The sequence below is a fragment of the Boleophthalmus pectinirostris genome, unplaced genomic scaffold (assembly GCF_026225935.1).
Source record: "Boleophthalmus pectinirostris isolate CB_2022bp ecotype Guang Dong unplaced genomic scaffold, ASM2622593v1 HiC_scaffold_1, whole genome shotgun sequence".
NCBI classification, from domain to species: Eukaryota; Metazoa; Chordata; class Actinopteri; order Gobiiformes; family Gobiidae; genus Boleophthalmus; species Boleophthalmus pectinirostris.
The window spans coordinates 27,795,677-27,822,349 of record NW_026570970.1 but is presented as its reverse complement, the minus strand read 5'-3'; the positions used below and the strand labels follow the sequence as shown (position 1 = coordinate 27,822,349).

Genomic DNA, 26,673 nt, shown 5'->3' with positions numbered 1-26,673 from the left:
TACAACACAACAGTAAACAAAGCGGTCGAGATGGATGTAGACGAAGCCATACATTCTGTGTTGGCAACGATTCCCGAGATCGAGGATTTAAAGCCAGAACAAAAAGAATGTTTGGTGAATTTTATCAAGGGGAAAGACGTTATCGCCCTTCTTCCTACAGGATTTGGTGCATTACATACACCATGACCAAATAGCAGCAATTGGTTAAATAAAAAAAGTACCCGCCTACCGTCGAGCAAACGAATCCTAATGCTGTGACGTCAAACGGTTTTCATGAAGTGAAACCGGCTCATAAATCGGGCTAATTCAAAAAGCAATTTCAATGAACTTTGATTAATCTTATAACCCTAATAAAACCCTTTCTCATATGCTGCACACCAGGAGTCCTACAATGACTTTACTACACAGCAAAATTAAACCGCAAAGCATGCACACTGCAAACAGGCTGGCCAGGTGTTACTTACTCCGTCCTGGTGACAGACACAAAACAACAGTTACAAAAGACTTAAGAGTGAGTGGGTGAACAAGCAGGCATGTCAAAAATACACAAATACATGAAGGGGAATATATAGAACAGGCAGTATATGTAATTCAAGTTTAATAGTAATGAGTGACTTTTAAAACATTCATAACATTACATATGGCCATGGTCAAATAATATAGCAGAAGATGTTGGTGAATTAAAAAGAGTGTAAAACTTTTTAGATGGAATAAAATCAGTTCAGTTGTTTCTACTGGACAAAATTCAACAACAATATTCATCACAATCACTACATTTGAAGCTTTATTAGACCTCCAAATCTGCAAAATGCTTTATACTCTTATTTCATACTTGTACATTTTTAAACAGGTACTTTACTACTTTTACTTAAGTAGATCATTTCATGTGATGCTTTTACTTTTTTGTCCTGGCATCTATAGTTTTGCTAAAGTACTTCTTCCACCACTGCAGGAAAGGGTAAACTAAACTGTAGAAAAGTGTACGTCCACATTTTGCTTCCAGAAAATAGTAATGATTATGCAATTTGTAATTTTGTTGTCCGTTTCCTGCATGTTTCTAATTCCTTTTATATACACTACCAGTCAAAAGTTTTTCTAGTTATTTATTGCATTTAAAGTTGTTCAAGTCCAATGAGTAACTTGAAATGGTACAGAGGTGAACTGAACAGCCAGAGGTTAAAAAAAGATGAAAGATAAAAAGTCCAAGCTCTGCCAAAACTGCCTCAGGAATAAAGAACAAGATGATAAGCTTGAAAACATGGAGTGTCCAGCACAGTGTCTAGACTTAAGCCCCATCGAGCTGGTTTGGAATGAACTGGACAGAAGAGAAAACCAAGCAACCTACAAGTGCCACACATTTATGGAAACTTCTGCAACAGACTTGGGAAGAACTTTCTGAAGAATATTTGATTTATGTTGTAAAAAGAAGGAGCCACGAGTGTGTTCAGCTGTTATATCTGCCAAAGGTGGACACGTTCATGAATCAAAAGTTTGGAATATGTTTTGGTCAACAGTAAACAGTAAACAGTAAAAAAAAAAAAAAAAAAAAAAAAAGTGTGGTGTTCTAAAACTTTTGACCGGCAGTGTATAATTTAAGATGTTTATGCCTCCCCATGCACTGTTTCAGATGTAATCTTTTTTGGAAGACTAACTTTATACAAAATACACACATTCTCCAATGAAGTCTGCATATTAGAAGGCCATAATTTTATGTCTGATTAGCAATCAGTGCTTATATATACGTACTATTATGCCTTACCTCAAATATCTCAAAGCCATAGATGTCAAGCACCCCCATTACTTTGTGTCTGGTTTTGGCCTGGGCCTAAAGAGAGAAATTATACTTCAATTATTCACCAAAGAAGAAACACATTTTGAAACCATTTTGAAAAGTAAAAAAAAAATCATGACTTACTTTGATGCTTTCATTGATTCTTGTAACCAGCCAGCTAAACAGGCGGCTGTACAGGTTTTTGGCAAGAGCATCACGGGCGTAATAAGCCTGTATGAGACAAATGAATATTAATAGAAGTACTACCTACATAAGAAGGTAGTCCATGAGTGCATCTTAAAGGTTCTATATTACCCTTTTTCTCTGATCAATTTTATAATACCGTTTCCCCATCAAAAAAAAATAAAATTTTGTATGTTTTATTTCTTTCACACTTCTGAGTTTTTCTCAACACTCTGTTCCATCTAGTGATGTCATGTGTGCTCCACTGTGTTTTTTAAGCTCCATACTTCACTAGAACAATTTGGATCATTTCAGTCCTGGAATTACCAAGCTCTACAAAAGGTAAAAGGTAGCTTGTAGACAGACTAATACAGGATTACTCAAACATGTGACTGAAAGAAACAATACAAAACAAAAACAAACAAACAAAAAACAGTTCCAGTTATGTTGAGGAGATAACAGCATAATAATATGTCTTAAAGCTTACAAGACTAAATTTTGTGTAATATAGGACCTTTAAGTTCATAAAAATAGTCAAATTAAAATTGTTCTTTCCATGATGTAAACAGTTTTAATCAAATTTAAATTGACAGACAAGAACCGGTCTGGCAAGTCAACCAAATTACGTTTTTTATTTCATGAGAAAAAATTAAGATGTTCCCAGTGGATTTCAGTTTGGTTTCTAAATGGCAAGGGGTAAACAGCAGTTTATTGAAATTTGACATATGACATCAGATTACTATCCAAAGAATGCAATATATTTTAGTTTACACGTTATTCTATTAAAAAAAAAACAGGCAACTAATGGTATTTTGAGGAAGAAAGTATGACTAAAACACATTTGAGACCAATTTTTTCTACAATACAAATACATCAAATCATTAAAATAGCCAACATTATGATGATAATTCTAATAGCCATTTTCTCATTATTGTTGTCAGATTATGAACCTTAAACCTATCAAGTGCACTGGGTAAAAACTATCAGCCCTTTTTAGTTTTAAATGACAGTCAAGAACAAAGGAATCTTCATGGAGACATTTCAACAAACAATACATTTATTTATACTAGATCAAATCAACCCATAAACATCTCTGTCTAAACAGGCTATAGTCTGTCACTTCTGTGTCTGAACCAACCTCTTAACCTACATTCGATTTCCAGGAGGAATGTTGCTCATTTATAATAGAGAGCTTTTCCTTTAGCACTGACTGGATGTGATTCGGCAGCCACTGAACCCAGCCAAGTGTAAGCAATGGCCCTTTATCTTTCCACTCTGTATGTGTGTAGCAATGCATGAACTGTATATATACTATGTGTGGGGGAAACAAGGTGTCATAAGTAGGGCAGAAATGCATTGGTCTTATGGTATTACTCTGCAAAAATGTATTTTCAGGTTAATGGTGTAAGGTAGAAGTTTCATCATCTGTCTAGTGCTCTGATGATGTGAACATGCCTGAATCAGCCATTGATGATGGGGATGCACTGATCCGATAATATAGCTTTAAGTATCTACCAATACTCAATAACTCAACTACAACTAGTCAACTGAACTGATATTTGGAAACAGATATATGATCCAGCAAATTCTGCGTTATCGATGCTGATATCCCTAATTGATGATACTAATAACAACAGGCACAAATTGTTCATTTTTACATTATTTGTTTCAGTTCAAGTCAATCGTCCAATCAAAAAGGTCCTTGTTTGGGGTTTCCAGATTCTGTGGCTGAATTGTAACATGGGATTGAAGTAATGTTTTTACATGCATGCACACTACTATTACTTATACTTTATTATTTGAGTAACTTTGAGGTACAGTTTTAAGTGGAAGAACACATTTTGCTTTTGTTTAGAGTGCAACAAGACTTATTCCTTTGGCTATTTTAATAACTTCTTATCTTTTAGAGTGTAGCTTAGTTGTGAAAAATGCTAGTTTGGGCTGACCTGTGCCACATTCAGAGTGGTGGACACTTTCTCCATTTTGGCCTCCACTGTGCGGTAGCTGAAGGCTCTCTCTAGAACAGACTGCTCGATCCCCAGCAACTCACACATCTCCTTCAAATCTGGAAAAAAGAATAGTGAAATTTGAAATACTGATTTAGAATTTTAAGGTTAGTGAGATGCTAAGAGAAGGAAGTCAAATGCAGTACTCAGCCACTCCATGTATTGGCTTAAAAGTTTCTTTTGTTACTTTGTACAATTGAGTTTTTGTTAAAGACTATAATTAGCAAATAGCAAAATTATATATTATGTTTTGCCTGTATTGATACAAAACATTATGATTTTCATTACAATGCTACACAAGTTTATACAGCGTGTACTTTTGGAAACTCTGATGCAATAAAAAACTTAAGCAATTAGCTTCAACTTTCATATAAAATGTATTAAATGACACTGACTAGGATGCTCTTAGGTCACAAATTAAACATGATTATACACTAACAGCTTCACGCTTGACCTGGTTTGGTTTACATTTGATCCCAGTTCAGTCTGGTTTTTCACTAAAAACAAAAATATTGGAAGACCAGATAAAAAAAACAATAATAGAGCATAGGAGTGGTTCTTTACATGGGACAGATCACTGTTTCTGTTATGGCAGGAAATATGGAAATGTTCCATTTGCCTAAAGAGAACAGCAGTGGGAGTGTTGGGGCAAACAACCCTTGTCAAACAAATCATAAAATCAAATGTGTTTCGTGACAAAAAGGCAGAAGGCAGTAGGACAGCCACCACCAACAGGGGGCAGTGCTATCTCCACATCAGTGTGACCACTGACTTGAAAGGAGGATTCAGGTTCAATGTTTTGTGTGTATGCTTAGTGTTAGATGAAGTTTGTAGGTTTTATTTTCAATACTGTTAAAGGTACAGGGTGGAACTTTATGGAGGTGGCAGGTCACCTGCATAATTCAAGGAAACAAAGTTAAAAGCATATTTAGGAAATTCGGTTTTATGGAGATAGATATGTTTTATGCCACACCGTGGAATATTATAGCAGAAAGAAGATTTCCATGGAAACAAGCAGGAGGAGGCCTATAGTGGCCTCATCCAGCCCAGCTATGAATCAGGTTTGTGGAGATGCAAGCCTGCTCACTTTAAGGATGCATGTTTTTCTGTTTTTCTGTGTAATGAGTACAAAAATAAATAAATACATAAATCAAGAAAGGTTTCTATTTCAGTCTACTCTTAAATTATTCTATTCTATGTGAGGTACAAAGTATGTCAGAAATGCAGACATTCCTATTATATCTATGCCTAAGCAAACATGGATTTCAGTCCAAAACTATGAAAAATCTCTTCTACATACTGGAAATAAACTGACCGTTTTTGTCCTTGATGCGACTCTCGTCGGTGCCATTACAGCGAGACTCTGGTTTGAACTCGATATTTCCTAGTTTTAAAACTGCAGCCACCAGCTCGAGAACAGACTGCATCTCATCCTCCATGAAGCCCACGATCTGCATGGCATTCTGGGAACAGGGAAATACACACGGAATAAATAAACAAAAAAATTATGTAGGGCTATCAATTTGTCACATTGTAAAACATTCAAGATCCAGTTATTTAAAGGGCCCATATTACACAATTTTCTGATCTAAGTTGTAATGTTGTTTCCTCATCAAAAACATGCAGTTGTATTTTTCCAGTTTCATTCACACATGTTTAACACACAAATGTTGTGTTCTTCTCTCAAACAGAAAACATTCTGGAATTGCCGATCTTTCTGAACTAAAGGTAAAAGTAGCTGATAACTTGAAAACTACCAATCCATGACATACAGGAATGTTTTTGATGAGGTAACAACATTATTACATGGCTTAAAGCTCACAAGAACCCATTTTGCATTAATTATTTGACAGAAATTCACCCATAATTATCTTTTGACTAAGGTTTACCAATATTACATTTAGCACAAGTTTTCTACATTGGAAGTTTAAAAATGTAGTTAAATGCACTTATTAGACCCTTGATAAGCACAAACATTACAAGTGACTTATACGTGCCACTGTTTGACCTGGCGGCACATATCGTTGCCAAAACCACCATTGTATAGTGGAAATGTTCCCTTGTTTAGTTTTTCCGGAGTGGAAAGACAGCTGTACAAGTGAATAGCCTAAAACCCGGTGGGGGTGACAGGATAAACAGGAAGTAGAGTTTATTGGGGAGAAAAATCCAGGAAATAGATGTGTTGTATTCAAGTGGTGTTACATAAGGACTCTATAGTTTAAAACTGAGTGGAGGGCAGGTCAGAATTCTATGATAGAAAATGTTTAATCCATAATAATCGTCTCTATCTGCATAAAGTAAGAAGTTTAAAATCTGTAGCATTATTCAATCATATATGCAACTGTAAAAGACAAAGGACTACACCACAACTTTAATATTGGAACATATTCACTGCAAAAAGTAAAATTTTGTTTAAAAAAAAAAAAAAAAAAAGTATATATATTAAATAAAAAATACTTGAAATAAGGCATTTTTTATTTTTATTTCATTTTTTTGTGGTTGGTTTTGTTTTGTTTTTTAAAATATGAAAATACATCAAGTTAAGCTTAAGTTCCAAAAAAATAAATAAAACTATTCCATTGGTAGGTCAAGTCGAATCTACTCAAATTCAGGAAAATATGCTTAATCAGAATAATCTGAATTTACCTAAATATATATATTTTTGCAGCATTGGAACTAAATTTACATAAAACATTAGTCTTTATTAGTCTGAGTTTTAGTATTACCTCACCCTTAGAATAACATTGACCTATATGCCCTCTATGTGTAATTTTGACAGCAAACGTTATAATGTAAATACGCCTCCTGGATGTAGTGTCATGTGACTGTGACTTGTGTCTGTTCCTCTCCCTCAGACACCACATGCTTTACTTTAGAGCATCAGGGAGGACACTCAGAGCACGTGGACTCAAAGAGACACAAAAAAGCCTTGTTTTAAAGCAGGAGGATGGAGTGAAGGAGGAAGCAGCTGCCTTTTCTCAAGTGGTTTTCCCCAAAGACGAGCTCCAGGCCTCTGTACACATGCCCCCTGGTTTGTTATATGTTGCAGATGTTTCCTTATTGCAATGTCAGCAAATACAATGTCTAAATTTGTGATAATATGATACAGCATTGGGACAAATATTTTCGTTTAGAATAGTTGTTTAGGTTTTGATCAAATAGTACACAAGTAGAGAAATATTTTGGGTGAAGCAAAGGTAGATAGAAAATGAAAAATGGTCCCAATTTAATAACAATAATGTGTTTGATATATATACTACTTTAAAAACTCACACAATACATTAATTCTAGGCAAAGTGTTTGAAGAGTCTTGCCTAAAGACACAACAACTGCAAGCACAAGGGCCTCTCCTGTCCCACTTTCCCTTTCGAATTCGTAAATATTAATAATTAGACATTTAATTATACACACATTTTATATAGCAGTTTTCAAGACACTTAGAGTTTCTAAAAGTAACTGTGTTCCAAATGTGTTCAATCCTATCAAATCATAATGCACAGTTTAATTGCCGATTAGGTTTCTCATTTCTTGCAGCTCCTCCATCTGTTTAATCAATACAAATCTGCCTCTTTGAGCTCAATTTTAACCTTACTTCCTGCGCAAAGTCCCCTGGTTTGGTAAACAGGTGTGAGGGAGTCTGTTTTCATAATAAAGAGGAGTGCTTTGTGAGATAAAAGAGGAAATTAAAGTGTATGGATTTAGATTAACCCAGCATGAGGCAGCAGCAGCTAACAGCTAAGCTCTGAGTGTGTGTGTGTGTGTGTGTGTGTGTGTGTGTGTGTGTGCGTAATGAGATTTGACTTTCTAACACACTGGCCGAGGTTTAGCACGTCTAGCTAAAACGATTTACTCAAACAATATGGGGTTAAGGCTGAATGCAGGTTAGTGGTACAAGGTGGGTTCAAAGCAAGAGCAAAAAGCACTGAATAAAGTTGCTTAAAACTGTTTACATATAGCAAGGGTAAATCTTTAAAGCTGTACTCACCAGATAAAGAAAAGCATTTAAACAAAGTGAATATTGAAGTAGTGGGACACTGCATTTTCAAATTAAAGTGCTGGAAGCCCTTGTGTCATTGACTGTAAAGACTGTAGTGCTGTATGTCTGCTGACTCAAATAAAGCAGTGACACAATATGGCAAATGATTTGATTTTCTCATTCTGATCTATCACAATTTTTTTATTTAAATGTACTAAAACAAATAAAATAGCTTCATCTCCTCAACTTAAACAATACAGACTTTTAATCATTACTATTTAATGCAATTAAGAGTCAACTTTCTTGTTCTGCCATCTGCAATTCTCTCCAAACCTCATGCTTTTACTAACAGAGGATTGGTTGTAGACCTTTGATTACCACTAATAAAAAAAAAAATCATAATTAGTGATTGGATGTTCATTTATTAAAATTCCAGCCCATCTGAAAAATGTGAGATTCACTGGTGACTAGACTCACATCTTCATAAAGTATTGAAGTAGTGCTCTGGATTCCATGCAACTGAGAGCGCAGAATGATTGGCAAATAAACTACAACATCTTATGTGTAAATCTGTGTATCATTCGTTCATTCATTTTTGAAAATAAAACCAGAAATAAGAAAATGAAAAAACAACTATTTTCTTCATTATTTGTCTCGAAAACAAATAAAGATTCATTTTTTTCAGTTATCAATTTTCCATTTAAATGATTAATTGAAAAAAAAAAAAAAAAAAAAAGCATAACGACCGTTTCCAGTTTCCATTAACTAAACTACGATGCCGGATTTTTGCATCGCATACGGACTGAACCAGGACCAAATTAGGACTAAACCAGGACTAAACCAAGTCCAGGACCAGACTGAAACCAGACCAGGACCAGACCAGGACTCAGACCAGGACTGAGACCGGGGCCAGAACTGAGACCGGGACTGAGACCGGGACCAGAACTGAGACCATGACTGAGACTGGGATCAGACCAGGACTGAAAATGGTTTAGTCCTGGTTCAGTCAATTTCGCGGTGCAAAAGTCCAGCATTGCAGTTCTTATTTTGGTTTTATATTGAAAAATGAATGAACGAATGATAAATATATTTGGGTACCATACAAAGAATTTGTTGCCAAGTCCTCAGACCAGATTTTTGAGGGCATGTAATGTAATGTAATCTTACTGCCTTTTGGTATAACTGCATGCTCGACTGTCTCTTCCATCTTAAGTTAGCAGGCTATTCTCCTTTACCTATATATAACACTTACTCTGACGGTCCTAAAGTTGGCTGCATCGTCCAGTCCATTGACCGCTGCAGAGTCCAGGCTCAGATAGTTGTATTTACTGAAGTCTCTCTCCAGCTTCAGTTTCTCTGCGACACAAAAACACACGGCATGTGGTTATCGTTTCAACTCAATTTGTGACAATTTAGGTGTCATTGACTTTACATGCACTACTGCTCGTGTGGGAATTCACTTTTACCTCAAAGTCTTTACAGATAAAACCCAACCTTGAACTTTTTTCAGATCTAAGTTGCTTTGCGCAAATAGCAGGCTTCTTTTAAATTGTGGTACAAATTTGTGTAACCTTGAGGGCATTGTCACTCCTAACCATTTCAGTATATGTAGTCATAAAGCTGTGGGTCTTTGAACATTATTGCGGTAGATCAAATGGCGTCCTTTAAAAGCACCTGATATAGCAGCTAAGAAATCCATTCTCCTCACGAATGCATGTGTCAGATTTCATTAGTGCTAGCATTAACTACAACTGAATCAAGTCTGTGTAATGTAGCAACGAGGAGTGAACAACCAAGGATAAGACACTAAAGGGTGTTAAGTGTCTTTTCCGTAACTATATCTTAAAATTTCTTTTCTTAACCATATTGGTCCTAAAAATGCAAATGTTTGTTTCAAAATGTCAAAATGTATAAATAATTGCAATATGCATTTGACTAAGTATGCACCTTTTATCGTCAATACATTATATGTTAATGGTGCGCAGTATAATATTTCAGGTGGAGGGTCCGCCACCTGCTTGTATCCATGGTGATGTTCTTGCATTACCTGGAAATGTTCCATATATGACTGAGGAGTGGACATTTATTCAATTCGAGGTATTTTTATTGCTCATAAATACCTGGAAAGACTTTCCAGGCAAAGCAGATAACATCCATGGAGACAAGTTGGACAAGTTTCAAATCCTCCCTCAGAAACCATACAAACAACATAGTCCTCCTTTAAGGGATTTTCTGTAAGAATTTTTAATGTCCCTTTGCCATCAAAATGATATTATTCAACTACATAGCTGTGAATGTAGACAAAGCAGAAGAACCCAAGACTAAAGTAAAAGTAAAAAAGTAAATGGTCACAAAATGTTTCATTTGATTTGGACTTGTTTTGTAATGAACAGAGTTTGTCACATGTGTTCATTCATAAATCCACAGTGTGTATATGGAGCATAGCAAACACAGCGAGGCAGGTTGAGCAATGTGCTCCTTTGTTCTGGCCTGTGTTTTTGAAGCAGGAAGAATGGCTCACTAATGCATGAGACATGTGCTGCTCCAGCTGCAGGAAAGCCCAGTGTACGGACAGAAGATAACATCAGGACAAAGAATGGCACGCTCACTCAGATGAATTATAGTAAAATGCTAAATGTTTCCAATAGACATAAAAGAGATTCAAATAATAAAATTGTGGCACATTTTACACAGTGGGTATTGCATCGAGTTGTTTTTACTTAAACCACTGTATTGATCTTATTAATTGGTGAAAATATAGTCGTTTTCATTTTTGCAAATCTTTGGATACTTTTTGTGTATTACATTAGTTCTATTGACATTTAAATGATTTCAGTTCAATGAGGTTAATTTCATAAAACCCAAAATCAAAACATGATGCCCATAAGACTTCACATATGTTTTATTTAACCATGAGAAAACCAAACAATGTAAGTACCCCAGCCCATCTTTTGAGAATTACTGATTAGGTGGGATTAGATCAATAGAATTTTATACTACATGTGTGCTGTTGTCTTGTGTTGTATTGTCTTACTGAGAGTGTCATCTGAGGCGCCAGACAGAAGCTGGTAGAAAATGTGGAAGTTCCTCTCTCCTCTTGGCTGCTTCACAACACGAGACTTCTCCAGTAAATCTAAATAAAGGAATGACAATATAATGAATACAGGACATAGAGTGAACACAATAAACAATACCAAGGAAAAAAGTACAGAAATCTATATTTAAAAGCAATGTGAGAAGATGCAAGGAACAGTCTCTATATATACAGTATATTAGGGCCCAAGCAGTCATTTATAGGCACTTTTATTTCAGGGCTAAATGCTCTATTGATTGAACCACAAATCCCATACACCTCAGTGAAAGAGGTACTAAAAATAAGCTTCTAAGTACTTAAAGATAGCTGGTCCCATTGTAAAGAGTCTTGACCAAAAATATATGGATTCTAACTTCCTGTATGCAACATTTTTTACCCCATTCAAAAAGATATACATTGTCTTAAACTGTTAATCGTTACGGGCGATGGTCCTAGATTCTCAGCATTCTAAAACCTATGGATATACAGATACAATTCCAGTATCCCATGCCAAAAATGATTGAAAATGTCACCATATTAGAAAGTGTCAATATGAAGAAAAGAATCCATGAAAATATAAGTGCTTAGAAATTAAAGTCAATTTGAATCTTAATCCATTTTTGTTGGATAATATTTCCATTCTTTAAATTACTCTTATCGGTTTCTCTAGTGAAGGGGCGAGTGCTTATATATATATATAGAGAGAGAGAGAGAGAGATACAGTAGGAAGGACACAAGACATAAAATGAACAGGATCTCCGATGTCAGCCCTTTTGTCTGGGCAGCTGACCAAGAGCAACAACTCACTGATTAAAACGGCAACCTTTTTTTTTTTAAACCACATTAGGGTAACTAGCATTAAATGATAGACCCAATATATGAAGTACTTTATTGGTTTGTAAAAATAACTGACTTCAATAAAATATGCTGTAGTGTATATGCAGCAATTTTATTAGCAATTCAACAATTTTTAAGTTAGAATTTGCAATCCAATTTTTTTCCCTTGTTGAAAAGTAAGGTCAGTGGATGCTCTGGGAATGCTGGTTAATCTGCGTGGATCATTTTCTAACTGTTTGTTGGTTCTTCAAGGCGACTGCTGTTTGTGATACCAAAAAAATAAATAAAAAAGCGCAAAAGCATGTCTAATCGTGCGTTGCAACTGCTTCCATATAGCACCGTGTCTGTAGTGGATAACACAAAGAGGGAGACCCCATCCTGTCAGGTTTACCACAAAGGTCCAGTCTGAAGGAGAGGCCCCACTGGCCCCTCGTCACATAAGTGGTCCCAGAGCATCAATAATAAAACAAGTATGACTTTAATACATTTATCCAAGAGGTGGAGGAGAGCGATGGAGGACAGTGGTCAAGAAGAAAGGGCGCTGAAAGATTTACAAGCATGTCTTAGTGCATTTGGACATTTCTAACAAAAGACACTTGAGGAAGATATATGTACGTTTGTAGGTGCCATAAAAGCATGATTTATTGGCTGAAACTTGTAGAACAGTGTTAGGGTATTTATGCATTTTTGTGTGTGAAGGTTATAAGCTGCAATGTTGATAAACTCTTAACAGAATTTTGTTCTCCAGAAACAAGACATCAATAAAATGTGTGAAATTTTTTTTGTTGTAGGCACTAAACCTGATCACTATTATTGAAAAACATTTGTGATTTTATCTACACTACACTAACAACAACATTCAAGCATATTGTCTTGCACATTGCCTTAATATAAAATGACTTGATCTCACATGTCTGGTAAATCCCTTTAGTCAAAACATCTCTATTTTTGGAGATGATTTATTCCATATAATCAAGGTACTTCCTGAAACAAGCAGAAACATCTTAATACATTATGAATAAGAGCCTTGTCAGCATAAAATCTCCATTGCATTTTTAAAGCTGCTGTGAAGACGCATAGCCACAATATTCTATTTGAACAGTACATACGTACATCTATAATCTGAGTTGAAAACTTAAAGGAAACCCCCAGGGCTTAAAGAAGATGTATGGTTTTTTCTTGTTCATAGCTTGACACATCATAATTTAAACTACAATATTAATCTTAAAACACTTCATAATCATATCTGGTCCATTGACTTTATGGTTAAACTGCTGAGCTGCTTTACCGGAAGTGCTTCCTGCCTATGGATACTTGCAATTTACGGGGTAGCAAACAATGGGTTTGTTTAACTTTTGCCAAAATTGCTACAATCAGGGAGAAAATGAAGCAATGATCGAATGCAGTACAATAAAGATAAACATAAACATCCATAAATAACTCAAAATACAACTTGAGTTAATGATGATAGATAAACTAATAAAACATAAAAGCTTAAAAGCTCTTAAAGATCAGGATTTAAGTCCGCTTTAATAATGAACTGAGCAGTGACATGGTGCTCTCCATCCATCCATCTGTCTGTGTGTCCCGGGGCAGTCAGTCACATGTCAGCGGTCACTCTTTACAGACTGGGGCTTGTGTCGGGACAAGCCAAAACACAGAGGTCCAGTTGTGTGGGACACTCTGCTCCTCTCTTTGTCTCTGTGACCTCTGGCACTGTCCAGCAAACACGCAACTATGTGAGTCAACACGAGACTACAACTGCATTCCACATACACACTGTTTACAGCCTTTTATCTGACTTTAAAGACATAAGTGATAAGAGTTCAATTGTGATAATCAGATAAGAGCACTTTAAAAATGTTAGACAATATAGTATTTGTGTAGCAGTATTTTCAAAAGCCAAATATTATTTTTTTAGTTTTATAATTATATTTCTATCCCTCCTTCATAACTTCCACTCAAGTATGTTTTCACTGATAAGGTGCAGAAGATGGTAGTGGAACTGTAAAAGTGACACTTTTTTTGCCAAGAATATATTCAAGGATAAATGATTCACACTCAAATGACGCCATAAATTCATAAATAGTCAATCATAAATAAAACAGACAGAAAAAAGGAAGCTGCAATTCTGCTATGAGAGTGTGCCACTAAATCCAATGTTAAACTGGCCCACAAAATATGTATATGAAAAATTATAACTAAATTGTAACTATGGGTCGTCTAGAGACCAGTTTTAGATATTGTGATTATCACTTTCTCATTCAAACTCCATAACAACCTCACAGAGTCAAAGGCCAAAAGATTTATCTTGATGGCATGTAAACAAAACCAAAAACGATGGCATAATCGTTTATCCTTAATCCTTAAGTTTTGAAAAGTTATTTCCAGGACAATGGGGCATTTTCAGCTCATCTCTTGGTAAACTCTGACCAACTACTGACCTCTTCCAGTAATTCCAGGATTTCCCAGGACATAAAGGGGATTACCATGAGTACATCAAATAGCCAACACTGTATTGTATTGCACTGGAGAGAGCAGACCAACATAGAAGCATATTTTGAATGGCAATGCAATTGCACTTACAGTTACTGATGACTCCGCCCAGAGGATCTCCCTTGAAGTCAAACTCGATGTCCATGTACTTCCCCTGTAAATGAAATCATACATTAGAAAACGCAAATAAATAATTAATCATTTTTAATTAAAAAGTTTGCAGCTCTGTCTAATATTGTTGTATCTGTTTCTTCTGAGAGTTCATGCTTCACTGTGATTGGTTAAATCCACTTGTCACTCACTTGCATCATGACAAAAGCTAGCCAGTAGGGGGAGTGGGCGGGTACATGTTTGAGCTAAACCTTAGTGGTTCTCTCTTATGAATTTAAAATGCCTTTATTGATTTTGGCATTTCTTAAAACAGACCTGAACTCCAATGGCCCATTCACCAAAAAAGCACCTCTTAACTATTTTTACTACTTCTCATCAGTGCCTGGAGGTCCATGCTCTTTGTTATTGTCTGTGCTTGATAAAAACAAATCTGTTCTTTTTAGCTTTTGACCAAAAATGTAATGTCTTCTTAAGTGTATTTTGGAGATCTGCATGTTATTTCATTACTTTTATAATTATTGTTGCATACTGCACTCTGATCAAGGGTTTTAAAAGTGAAATAGAAATAAAGTTGTAATGTACTGGATTGCAGCATCGACACAAGGATCAGATTACCATCAGACTTTTATTGTTGCATTGCCTGTTTCATATTCAAAGCAATCATATTAAGACAAGTTGGTATTTATGATAACATCGGAATTCAGTGATTCCCATCTTGCAGAGCCAAATAAGTGACCCATGATGCATACAACAACATGTGATGCTGAAATGGGGCGTCCAAATTGGGAAAGCCCCCGTCCGGCTGGTTTCCTTTTAGTGGAGTTTAATGTGGCAGCAGGAACAGAAAGTCCTGTTCTCTGATGTCACTAAACTATTCAGCCAAACTCAGTCCTCCTCCACCCTGCACAAGAGAGAGCTCAGTGCAGTGGGCCAGCATAGGTTCATTCTGAGTGGGTTGTGCTTCTTGGGAGGAACTGGTTCAGAGCACAGCAGCTTCTTCTAGTGTGTTTCAGTTTAATTATAGACCCGGTATAGACCCGGTATAGACCCGGTATAGACCCGGTATAGACCCAGTTTAGACCCAGTTTAGACCCAGTTTAGACCCAGTTTAGACCCAGTTTAGACCCAGTTTAGACCCAGTTTAGTCCCTTTAGTCCCATTTCAGTCCCATTTCAGTCCCGTTACAGACTTGGTTTAGACCTGGTTTTACAACAAGATTTAGTAGAACTCTTGAGGTGACCTGCAGTGAACTGGGTGGAAGCCATTTTTTTTAAACCATATCCAACAGAAAAAATAATGTAAATCTCATAGCGGTATAAAAGTTAGCTGAATACAGAAGTAAAATTTGAGTAGTAAAAACATCACAAATAAATAATAATTGTTAAACTGCAGTGCCCAATGGAAGCACACGTTGCAGTAAACATCACCACAACAAAAAGACGGGATCTTCGATGGATAACTGTAGATCACACGAGCAGAAGATTTTTATTCATTTGTACCAAAAATGAGTACACAACACTGCTGAATCCTAGAAAGAAGTTAAGTACAGAGCAATAGGCGTATTGCCTAAAAAAAAAAAAAAAAAAAAAAAGCAATATGGCGTCTTGAGAATAAGTGATTAAAGATTGCTCAAACATGCACAAATCACTTCAAAACAACTTTGAAAGGGTAAATGAGAAGTTATAACATAGCTGAAAGTCAATTTGCATACTAGGTCTACTTTAACTTGCGTTATTTTCATCACTCACAAAACCAGCATGATCATTTGTTTTCACTTTTCACCCTTATCTGTCAATGTTTGTTAACTTTGAAAAGGATGACACAGAAGAGGACAAAATGTGCTTTCTGTTCAGATTTTTGAGCACAAGTTGTTTAGTTTATGTTGGCACAGGGCCACGTCAGGCATGAACAGGAGCACAGAGTAAAGGTCCTGGACTCTAAACTGCATGTAAAGACTATTAACAAAGTCCACTTCATATGAGCTGCTCTCATTTATTACATACACGCAGTAATGAGAATACAGGCAAGGTATAGTGAGAAAGTATTGGAAAGAAAGAACAAGGAGTGTATTAAAAGTCTCCAAAAGTGTGTAGACTTCTGTAAAGGTCCTGATTTATAATGGTAAGGGATATAGTTGATGTCTAGACGTGGATTTACATTTTCTGAATGTATTCATTATTTGAGAACAAAGGATAACAAGGAACCCTTCATAGACTTCCAGGCAGTGATGAATAGTAGTAAAAATAGTTAAAGGTGCTCTTTGGTAAATGGGACTGTCAATATAGAGAAATATATATATGCGGCACCATTATAAGGCCACCATTATAAAATTTTAAAATGCCTTCAATTATAATATGTCTGAATAGACCTGTGCCCCTTCAACTTTCAACATACTGGCCTTCAGCAGGTTTATTCATTTATTTATTTTTTATTAATTATTTAAATGTTCGAAATAGAAAATAGTCTTAACAACTTTTACACTTTAAATGCTTGTCAATTTACTAAATATTTCTTTTTATTTGTTCAGATTATGCATTACTAAATTTATAAGTCATAATATTACTTGTCAATATTTAGTTTAGTTTAGTTATTTATTTGAATAGGACAGTGTGAACATGCATTATGGACCAAGAAGTGTTGTAAATGCTTAAGACTTAAAAAAAAAAAGCTCTTTGAATGAATAAATCAATAAATACAAAAACAAACATAAAACTTTTAAAAAACAAAGATCACTTACACTTGAATGCAACTTGATTCAAACTTTATTGTCTATTTGCTATATCTGAAAACATTATCTTCTTTTTTCTTTGTGTGTAAAGTTTTAATACGACAAGCTCAAACTCGTGCATAAGTTGAGCACACAGGAAACTGAGTCTAGACTTACATAAAAAAAGTGGTTTTATGTCAAAATACCTCCAAGTCTCTTCTAACTGACATGAGAGGTGGTGCTCCCAGACCGCAGCAAAGGAAAGCCAAATATCCCACCATAACATTATATGGGAATTATATGTCTTAGTCTATAAAGTATGTGTAGATAAGAGCCAAAAGCAGAAAGGGAAGAGCAGGTTGGTTTGTATTACTATAATCTAGTGAAGTGCATCAGATGACAACTTACAAATCTGGAAGAGTTGTCGTTCCTGACGGTTTTAGCGTTTCCAAAAGCTGGAAAAAGAAAGAACAAAAAGAGATCATTAGGGGATTCATAATGTTTTTAAATGTTGAAGATTTGTAGATACAACTTGAGGCACAGGAGTCGCAAAACAAAAGAACAACGTATTTACCTGTATTTACATCAATACATAGAATTCACAAATAATTAAATGCAGAAATACACTAATGGGACTTTTCCTTGAGCGTGCTAGTACTTTAGATACGGTAAATTGCCCGCATACCACATCAAACTTGAGACAAAACTGACACCAACCCCCGTAACTAAACCTGGACTAAGACAGAACTAAAATAGAACTAGGACATGGCCAAATCAAGTCTACATTGTTTAAACCCTGGATTTCATTTGGTTCAGCAAGTTCGGTCACCACTATATAACGACCTCCTGAGCTGTCGTTTTGCGCCGCTTGTCAAAACCACTCGTCGTGATGAGGCTCCATAATTCTGTGTGGATTAGCACTAAGGCTCTTCTGGCTTAAGGGTGAACTGAACCTAAGTGCCACAACATGTCCAAGTGACGGGATCAATACTTTCCAACCATAAACAATAACAGACAGCACATGTGAATACACTGAATATACTGCTACGTCACTATGTTACTGTGGGCCGTATGCATGTACACTATGGTGAAGGTCATTTTCAAAAGAGGCAAATCTCTTGACAATATTTATTTAAAATTACAGAACAGATCCTTCTTATCTAGTACCATTTTGAAATGACTGTTCATCATTGCAGCATTTGTTACCTTGCACTATTTGTTACAAACAGGAAAATCCGGGATATTTTAACCTAATCTGAATTTTGAGACCCATTTGAAATCAAAATGCTTTCAGTGCCACATACAACACCGCTTTGTATTAAGACTAAGCTTTATTACAGGTATCAGCTGTTCACGGTAAGTTGAAGCCACTCTGTGTTCAGACAAGTGTGTGGGCTGCAGTTAGGCGGTGCAGCCACAGCCTCAGGGCCTGAGCGGCTATAAGAGAAAGTGAAGCACATAAAGAAAGGAAACAATAAAGATGAGCAAGAAAGTGAAAGCCCTGAGCAGCTGTGACATACATTTACTTTGTATATGAGGTAAGACGAATTTTTGAACAAAACTTTTTATGGAGTTTTTATGGCTGTACATGGAAACATTTAAACTGGGGCAACAGGTAAACGCATACGGTTAGAATAGCAGATGACTTGACTGGATCTAACCTAAACAACCATCACTACAGGACCTGGGACCTGGAGATATGAACCATCACGACATTGGGATGGTGTTGTCCATTTCATTCAAGTACAGTCCAGTCTGGCTTCACTTCTCTTGTAGGGAGTATTATACCTCTGATATCATAGGACTGAGCTGGCAATGAGTGCCCGAGTTACAGCACAGAAATGGAATTTTTCTAACAGGAAGTAACCAGAACTAAAGCAGGTCTTACATTTGCTGTGTTTAGACCAGGACTCTACACCAGGTGCAAATTAGGTCTGACATAGAAATGAATTAGGTCTAAGCCAAGTCTAAGCAAGTCTAAACCAGGTCTAAACCAGGTCTAAGTCAGGTCTAAGCCAGGTCTGAGCCAAGTATAAACAAGGTCTGAACCAGGTCTAAACCAGGTCTTAGCCAAGTCTAAACCAGGTCTGAACCTTGTATCTCTTCCAGTTTATAAAGAGGTTTGAATGTTTAACTCTGAGCAGATACATGAATTATGATACTTAGTTTGTGCTATAGTACTTTGTTGTATTGTTACTGATTTGTTTGTTTCCTCTTGCTGTATTTATGAAGACGAACTGGTGTCAAGATGATGCTCAGACAAAGGAATAAAGGGTAGGCATAATAATCTCAAGCTTCAGCCTACACCTTTTCGGTCTGTGTATGTTAAATATGACTGTCTGTGAAATAACATCAGACTATACCTGTGATCGAAATAAATCAATCAATCACTCAGTCTGAACTAGGTCTGAACCAGGTCTGCACCAGATCTGCACCAGGTCCATACAAGGACACAACTTGCCCAAAACCAGAACCAAAAACTGTCTAAACCAGGAATACCTCAACAATTACAGTGCAAAACTAGACACAACAGACTTAAAACAATACAACAAAACCCAAAGGAAAACTAAACTAACTTCACCATACAAAAGTCATGTACCATTGTGTGAGAATCCAACTGGCTGAAACTTAAACTTTCGCAGATGTCCCATTTCTCTGCAGAAGCCTGGCCTCTGTGTAACTCTTCATCATCGGTGGGTATTTCCTGTGTACTGCCTCCAATTAAACTACAGCTGCTTGTGTGCCAGCTCGTAGCTCGATGTCGTAGTAGGAAACACAGAAATACTCTTACACATGTGAAGGGAGGTGTGATGGGAAAATAAGAGCGGGTTTTAGGAGTTTGGGAATTTGTCCGACTGCTGAAAGTGCTTTTACTGCCAATTTATTCCAGGGCAGCCAATACATACTAAAATGGTTTATGTGCAACGTTTGACACTAAAAAGCATTACAGCATACAGGGTTATTGCATGAACTTTACATGAACATGACTGGGGTTTAATTTTAACTCAATCTGACCAAAATGAACTTGTGTGTGTGTGAACTAATATGTGCTTTGTGTCTCCATGTCGAAGAACCCCCAGTGTGATGTCACTGCAAAGTATAAACACATTATGGAGTGACTGAATAAGACACCAGTGCAGCAAATGTTGGATTAAACAACATTAAAACTGTCATTCATGCAAGATTACTGTATGAAATTAATATATTTTAGCCACAAGGAATAACTGCTCAGTGCCATTTTAGTTCCAGTTCCAAGGCTGGAAAATAGGCACCCAGTACAAAGCTGGACAATGTTATTACTTTTGGAAATGAATTTTGCAGTAAAAACATCAAGTGCAATGTTGTCTGCTCCTTTGCTAGAAAGTCTTTTTGGCTACAACTATATAGAAAAGGTTGGGAAAGAGTCATACAAAAATAGTTATGGAAGAAAAGTACATGTTTTTGGCTAACAGGAAATAATATCCATAAAGATGCATAAGCCAGAAGTGTAGATTACAGACTGTTGCATACTAAACCAGTTAGAAAGTGAAAAAAGTGTTATTATAGGCCTTGTCCACACTACGTATTCGAGTCATTTTCGTTGTGGATGCAGTGTTCGTCCACACTAATCCGGTTGAAAACGGCTCCAGAGACAAAACATTCTGGTGCCGCCAGCTCCCACAAATTCATCTGAGTACAGATCTGATCCGGCACTGTGTGGATGCCTGAAAACGCTGATGTAGTTCTATGTACCGTGAAGTAGCCAATTCACTGCCAAAACGCTAAGAGACTATCATATATTCATATATACAGTCTATGCGTATGACCTGCAGAGGTATAATCTCTGAAAACTTTCACATGAACCATCTCCAATGCGATGGAAGCACAGAACAGACTCACCATTAGCTGAACATCCCTCTGTCACAGAAAGAACACATATATTTCACTGAGTCGTGTCCTTTAGTCCGACCGAAGCTGAACCGCATCAACGCACAATAGTGAGCTGTTTGAGCGCTAAGTTTATGCAAATTAGCCATGCAGTTTTAAGTTTCGTTTCAGTAAAACGTAAACACATATGCTCAAAGCTGTGTGGATAAGGAAGGATTGCAGACACAGAAACGACTTGTGTGGACACAGATCGTTTCCGATACGGTGATACGCGGATTCGTTTCAGCGTAAACAGGGTCATAGAGTTCACCTCAACAGAATTATAGGCTTCTATCTGACATTTTATCCGAAGCTGAAAGTGAGTTATTCATATATTTTCATTCTTTTAAACAAATATTGTGTGACTTTTTTTTGGCTTATTTGGACAAAAGCGTATTTCCCCGTTGTTGTGCTCTGAGCGGTCAGAACTTTGAACCACAATATCTCAGAATTACCCAGGACACACACAGAATCCAATGTCTTACCAAAAAGGTCATGCCATCCTTGCCTTTGTAGTAGTATGTTACATTACATTAGCTTTGAGTGTCACCTTTTTATCTGCAAATCAAGCTTGAATTTAGTTCAGTTTGGGTCTACTCACCTTCTAGTACTGGATTGGACTGGAGCAGCTGTTCCTTGACCTTGTTGACCTCTTGACCCTTCCCACACACCGCAGCCACATATGACATCACCAGTTTACTGGCCTCTGAAATTGACACAAGAAAAAGACACAAAAGATAAATAATCAAACCCAAAGTTTCACACAAACAGTGACAGAGATGTTGGTACTGCCTGTGAAAAAGCCCCTGACATCACCTCTGACTCTACACACATGATTTCAGGGTGTGGGTGAGGTGTAGCGGTTCGAGCAGCTGAGTAGACAGACAGTAGACTTGACAAAACCACATCTTAATGACTATATACTTTACTACTGTTGCATCATACTTTCATCACCAAGCTAGCTCACAGGGAAATAAAGAAAATTGACGTAATTTCAAAGAATGTATATTTGGCCAACAATGGATTTTTTTTGTGGGTGTGAAGAATGTCTGGAACTCCTCCCTTATACATTCACATTTGTACATTTCTAGAAAAAATCTGCTAACCCTTTTGGGAATTTGGGTGTGATATCGTATGTAATTCAATGAAAGTATTGCATTTGCTGTGTGGGCACAAATTGAATCCTATTAGAAAAAAAAGAATAATCCTAAACATCTGTGATTTCGACAATTAAACCTAGCCTCTGCAAGGTTATTTGACGGCAGATGTGAAAGCTGTTCCCCCTTCCCCTCACCTGGCCTTTGTGCAGACTCACCTATGCTCTTTGCTTTTCTTTTGGCGGACTATCAAACGGCAGTAACATGTGGAATGAGTGAGTCTCCTGTGATGTTATATTGGAGGGGTCACACATTGTTTTCTTGTAAAGATTAACTGAATACTACTTATACTGATAACTGCCATAATAAAAGTACTTTATCAATTGTTTATTAAAATACTGTCGGCTGAGGTTTAGATCTCGTTTCGGACAATTGAACAGACACATACATTATTGAAATAAATAGGCATACAGCATAAGTCTACAAGCACAAACTGCTACATATCCCAAAAAATACACTTCACATAAAGACAAAGTGACAAACACATCAAAAACATGTTTCTGATTTCTTCTTAGTATCTTAACTCCTGGCATCACATTCGGGTCCGGTCAGATGACAGCCGCTCTGCTCTGATGCTCTGATGTAGTTAAGAATGTGCCAAAAAGGATGAAGAAAAGCTTTTGACAGAGGAGCAGAAATCATCCCGGCACGTTCACGGGTACATGCAGACGTTTTACAAGTGCGGAGGTGGGGTGTTCTGCGGAGTAATCTTGCTTTCATCTATCAGATTAGCAAAATAAACCTACCAAGATGTCTCACTCAGACAATAAAATGTTATGACTCTGGAAAGCTATGGTGCCGACTGATAGCATAAGTCACAGTCATGCATTTCTTAGTGAATGAGCCAAAGTTGCACAGAAATGTTGTGTATTTACAACGGAGCTAAAAAGTCAAATAACTTATGTAAAAACCTTACGTGAAATATCCAAATTCTCAGTGTTGTACGAAACACTACAAAACACAATTTGAATGATTTCCGACATGAAAAAAAAAAAAAATGCTCTCTGCTTTTACACTGCTATTACACAAAATGAATTCTTGTGGAGATTTTAGGAGATAATTTGATGATAGAGTATCGATATTTTTTTTATTTGTGTAAGAGCTACAAAAGTTTGACCTTTTCACCGTTTTGATGAGTAAAATGTGTGTTTTTCATATTAACTTTGCACAAAGTCAGTGGACTTAGTCGACTTTTAATATCACAGCCATGATTTAGCCATTTTTTCACTGAACTGTTCCGAATCAATGTGCAATATATTGTTTCAAATTGTATCGAATCAAAAGCTCACTGTATCAAAAAGCATATCGTAACATGACCTATTTATCGAGGTATCGTATCAGCAACTTCTTAATGATACCCAGCCCTAGTTGTTACCTCAAAAAAAAAACATACCTGGAGTTACGTTTTGTTTCATTCACACATTTTTGAGTAAACCTGGCTTATTAGTCCGTCTACATCTCCAAAGCTCAAAATGCTCTGTTCCACCTTGTGCTCTCAAGAGGATTCTAGTGAACGTGTATGAAGTTTACAAACACCAGAGAGCACTGACACAGGACATCATAAGGTGGATCAAAAAGTTTTCAGTTTGAGAGAAGAACTCATTTTAAATACGCAACATTTGTGTGTTAAACATGTGTGAAACTAAACAACACGCCAGGTATGTTTCTGATGATGAACATTATAACAGACCAGAAAATAGCATAATATGGGGCAACATGTAACTTTTCTGCTACCCGCTTGTCTCATTGAGTATGTTAATGCCCGGAATGTTCTATATTAAAGGCATTAAACTTACTAACTTGATGTGGTGGCGACAAACGAGATAGATAACATGGACAATAAACCAGTTACATATGCACCTTTAATAAACTACCATAAAATGCAGCTCAAGTTATCCAAAGTAACAAGTAACAAGTTTACTGCATATAATAATTTAACTAGTGACATTATCAGTACTGTCAAAACACTGCTTGTAAGGCAGTCCTACAATGTTTCATAGTAATATTTTAATACCTTTTCAGCTCTAAGAATGAAATAAGATCATTACTCCAATACGCCACTCCTTACTTTCATATCGTGCAGCTCAAGGGCGTCTGGTATTGATAAAGCACACTATATGAAAATATGAAAGCTCATTTTTGCGCAATACCGTCCACATGTTATTTCCCCCATCATGCTGGTTTACTCATAAGGCCTTCAAAGGAAATTCCATTCATTATTACAGCAGTAAGGTATGTAATATTCTTCCACAGTGTAAAGCAGTAGCTGGACAATAAAAGAATTTAGCAGTGATGTGTACATACGGAGAGGTTCTTTCATGTGCAACTGTAATTTTTTCAAGAAAGCCGTTATCAGCGACCTTTAGAGCTTATCTGTATGAAATCCCAGCAGTGGTTTAGTCAAGCAAGTTATGTCTACACTTTGAACAAACCTTTGTAAAGGACAGTGTGAGATAAGAAAGCATGACTGTAGCTACCTGGTGCAGGGTTTTCCACACATCTGATGCTTTTCTTTTTCGTAGCTTTTATCAAAAGAGCAACATAAATATACCTTAAAGGAACTGTAACTATGATTTTAAATTCTACAAACATGACCTTACTGTGTCCCCAGGTATGAGATAAATATGTTCGAATCAGAAGTAGCTTGAGTGCTGATTTATTCTTGATGATAAAAACATTGAAGATGGTGATCAAGCTATTTATGTTATAATTTGGAGTTTTGGTTCTGAAGATGATACCCCAGTCAGAAAGCAGAATGAGTTTTGCCCGTTTAAATGCTGAACTTGAGTTGTTTAAAACCTGAAAAGGATCTCTCTGCTGTACATAATGATCGTATACAGAGAATGAGAAAAACTATGTATGTTTCTTTTACTGGTTAAACTGTGATTGTAGTATCCGTTTTAAAAAATTGTAGAGGCAAATGCTGCATGCACTTCCTTTAAAATCATTTGAAAAGAGTCTTATAATAAAACATTCGTCTTGTGAATATGAGTATGTGACTATATTTTCCAGAATTGAAGATGGTAAAAATTATAATTTTGTTTAGCAATAAGTAGTGAGGTCAATAATGGGTAAATAATGATATGACAAAACTATAACAACTGCTAGTGTTGTCTATCCAGACACAAACGGCAAACGGCAGCTTCCAATCCCATATATTCATGCAAATCATTTTCTGTATCAAAGCGGAAGATTACTGCAGGAACAGATGCCCAAACCCATATGGTCCTCAATTGTGATAATTTATAATTTATTACGTAATTATAACCCTATTTAATTTAATTACCTGTTTTCCCTGCTCCACTCTCTCCTGTGATGAGAATGCATTGATCCTTGTCTTGGTCTCGTAGTGATCGGTAGGCTTCATCTGCCAGGGCATATCTGCAACACACAAAAACACAAAGTTTAGTAACTACTCATCTCCAAGTGGACTTTATTTAGACTTGGCTATTTTTGGTGACAAAACTCCATCGTCTGGTCCTGCCACATGGCGTCTGCTCTAATCAATAGCATGTGGTTTTATAGGAAATTAGGTTTCGAGTGTAGGACAACCAGTGAATCGTAGCCTTATTTTGCTCTGCTGGCCGCGTTAGCGTTTGGCTTACAGAAATGGAATAATGACAACTTCCTTTCCACGCTTGAACTCTTAACCCAATGTGATCAAAAGTACTGAAAACTACTTATTACTGCTTAAGGGGTACTTAGCTTTTAATCTGTTTACCTTGTCACTGCACAGTTAAAGATTATTTATTGCTAAGTACATTACAAGTACAGTTAAAAATATGTTTTCAGTAGGTAAAGGCAAGTAAGGATAGTTACTCCATCGAAGTTTGCAGTAGTGATGGACGATAACAGTGATATTTGTTTTGTTCTGATACCAAGTAATACTATGTTAAATATTGTAATATTAATCAGATAAAGTTACCAATGAGTTTTGTATTAAAAAGCATTAAAAATCACACTACTATAAATAACTTTACCTGTCATCTTTGCTCCACTCCAGTTAAGCTGACCTAGTAATTAAATATGTGTGCATATAAACTAATGTATAAGCACTGTTTTACAAAAATGTTATTGCAATTTTTACAGTACTGATATTTTGGAAAGAAGAAGCAATACTTTGATACTTAATAAATCAATCCATCCACCTATCATTATTTTGCAGTAATCAATATCTATCAATAATAAAATTCTTCAAATTGGTGTTAAGTTTATTCTCTTTTACAGCTGAACTTGCCTTGTGTTTCCCAATTAACAAATGTCTTGTAAAATATGTCACGGTGTGTTTGTGAATGATAATAGAGTTTGGGCCAGTCTTTAATAAAATGAAGGCTATTGTTGTACATTCCAGGACGCTGACACAATAGGGAAGTTGACCTGATAATGCGAGCCCTGTCCCACTGAAATCCCAAACAATATATTATTTGTTCTCTATATTCACTTTATCCTT

At 36.4% G+C, this 26,673-nt stretch overlaps 1 protein-coding gene across 3 annotated transcripts in view; it reads right to left on the bottom strand.

Moving 5' to 3' along the window:
* myo1b (myosin IB) overlaps positions 1–26,673 on the bottom strand; it is an 88,069-nt gene that overhangs the window by 27,590 nt on the left and 33,806 nt on the right. For all 3 annotated transcript variants that reach the window (XM_055149191.1, XM_055149187.1, XM_055149182.1), the window contains exons 4-13: positions 25,510–25,604; positions 21,668–21,772; positions 17,569–17,615; positions 14,433–14,496; positions 10,971–11,069; positions 9,189–9,292; positions 5,276–5,423; positions 3,901–4,019; positions 1,916–2,002; positions 1,760–1,825 (exon numbers count right to left, since the gene is read on the bottom strand). In XM_055149191.1, coding sequence (XP_055005166.1) covers positions 1,760–1,825; positions 1,916–2,002; positions 3,901–4,019; positions 5,276–5,423; positions 9,189–9,292; positions 10,971–11,069; positions 14,433–14,496; positions 17,569–17,615; positions 21,668–21,772; positions 25,510–25,604 — 934 coding nt within the window. The remainder of the gene's footprint in view (positions 1–1,759; positions 1,826–1,915; positions 2,003–3,900; positions 4,020–5,275; positions 5,424–9,188; positions 9,293–10,970; positions 11,070–14,432; positions 14,497–17,568; positions 17,616–21,667; positions 21,773–25,509; positions 25,605–26,673) is intronic.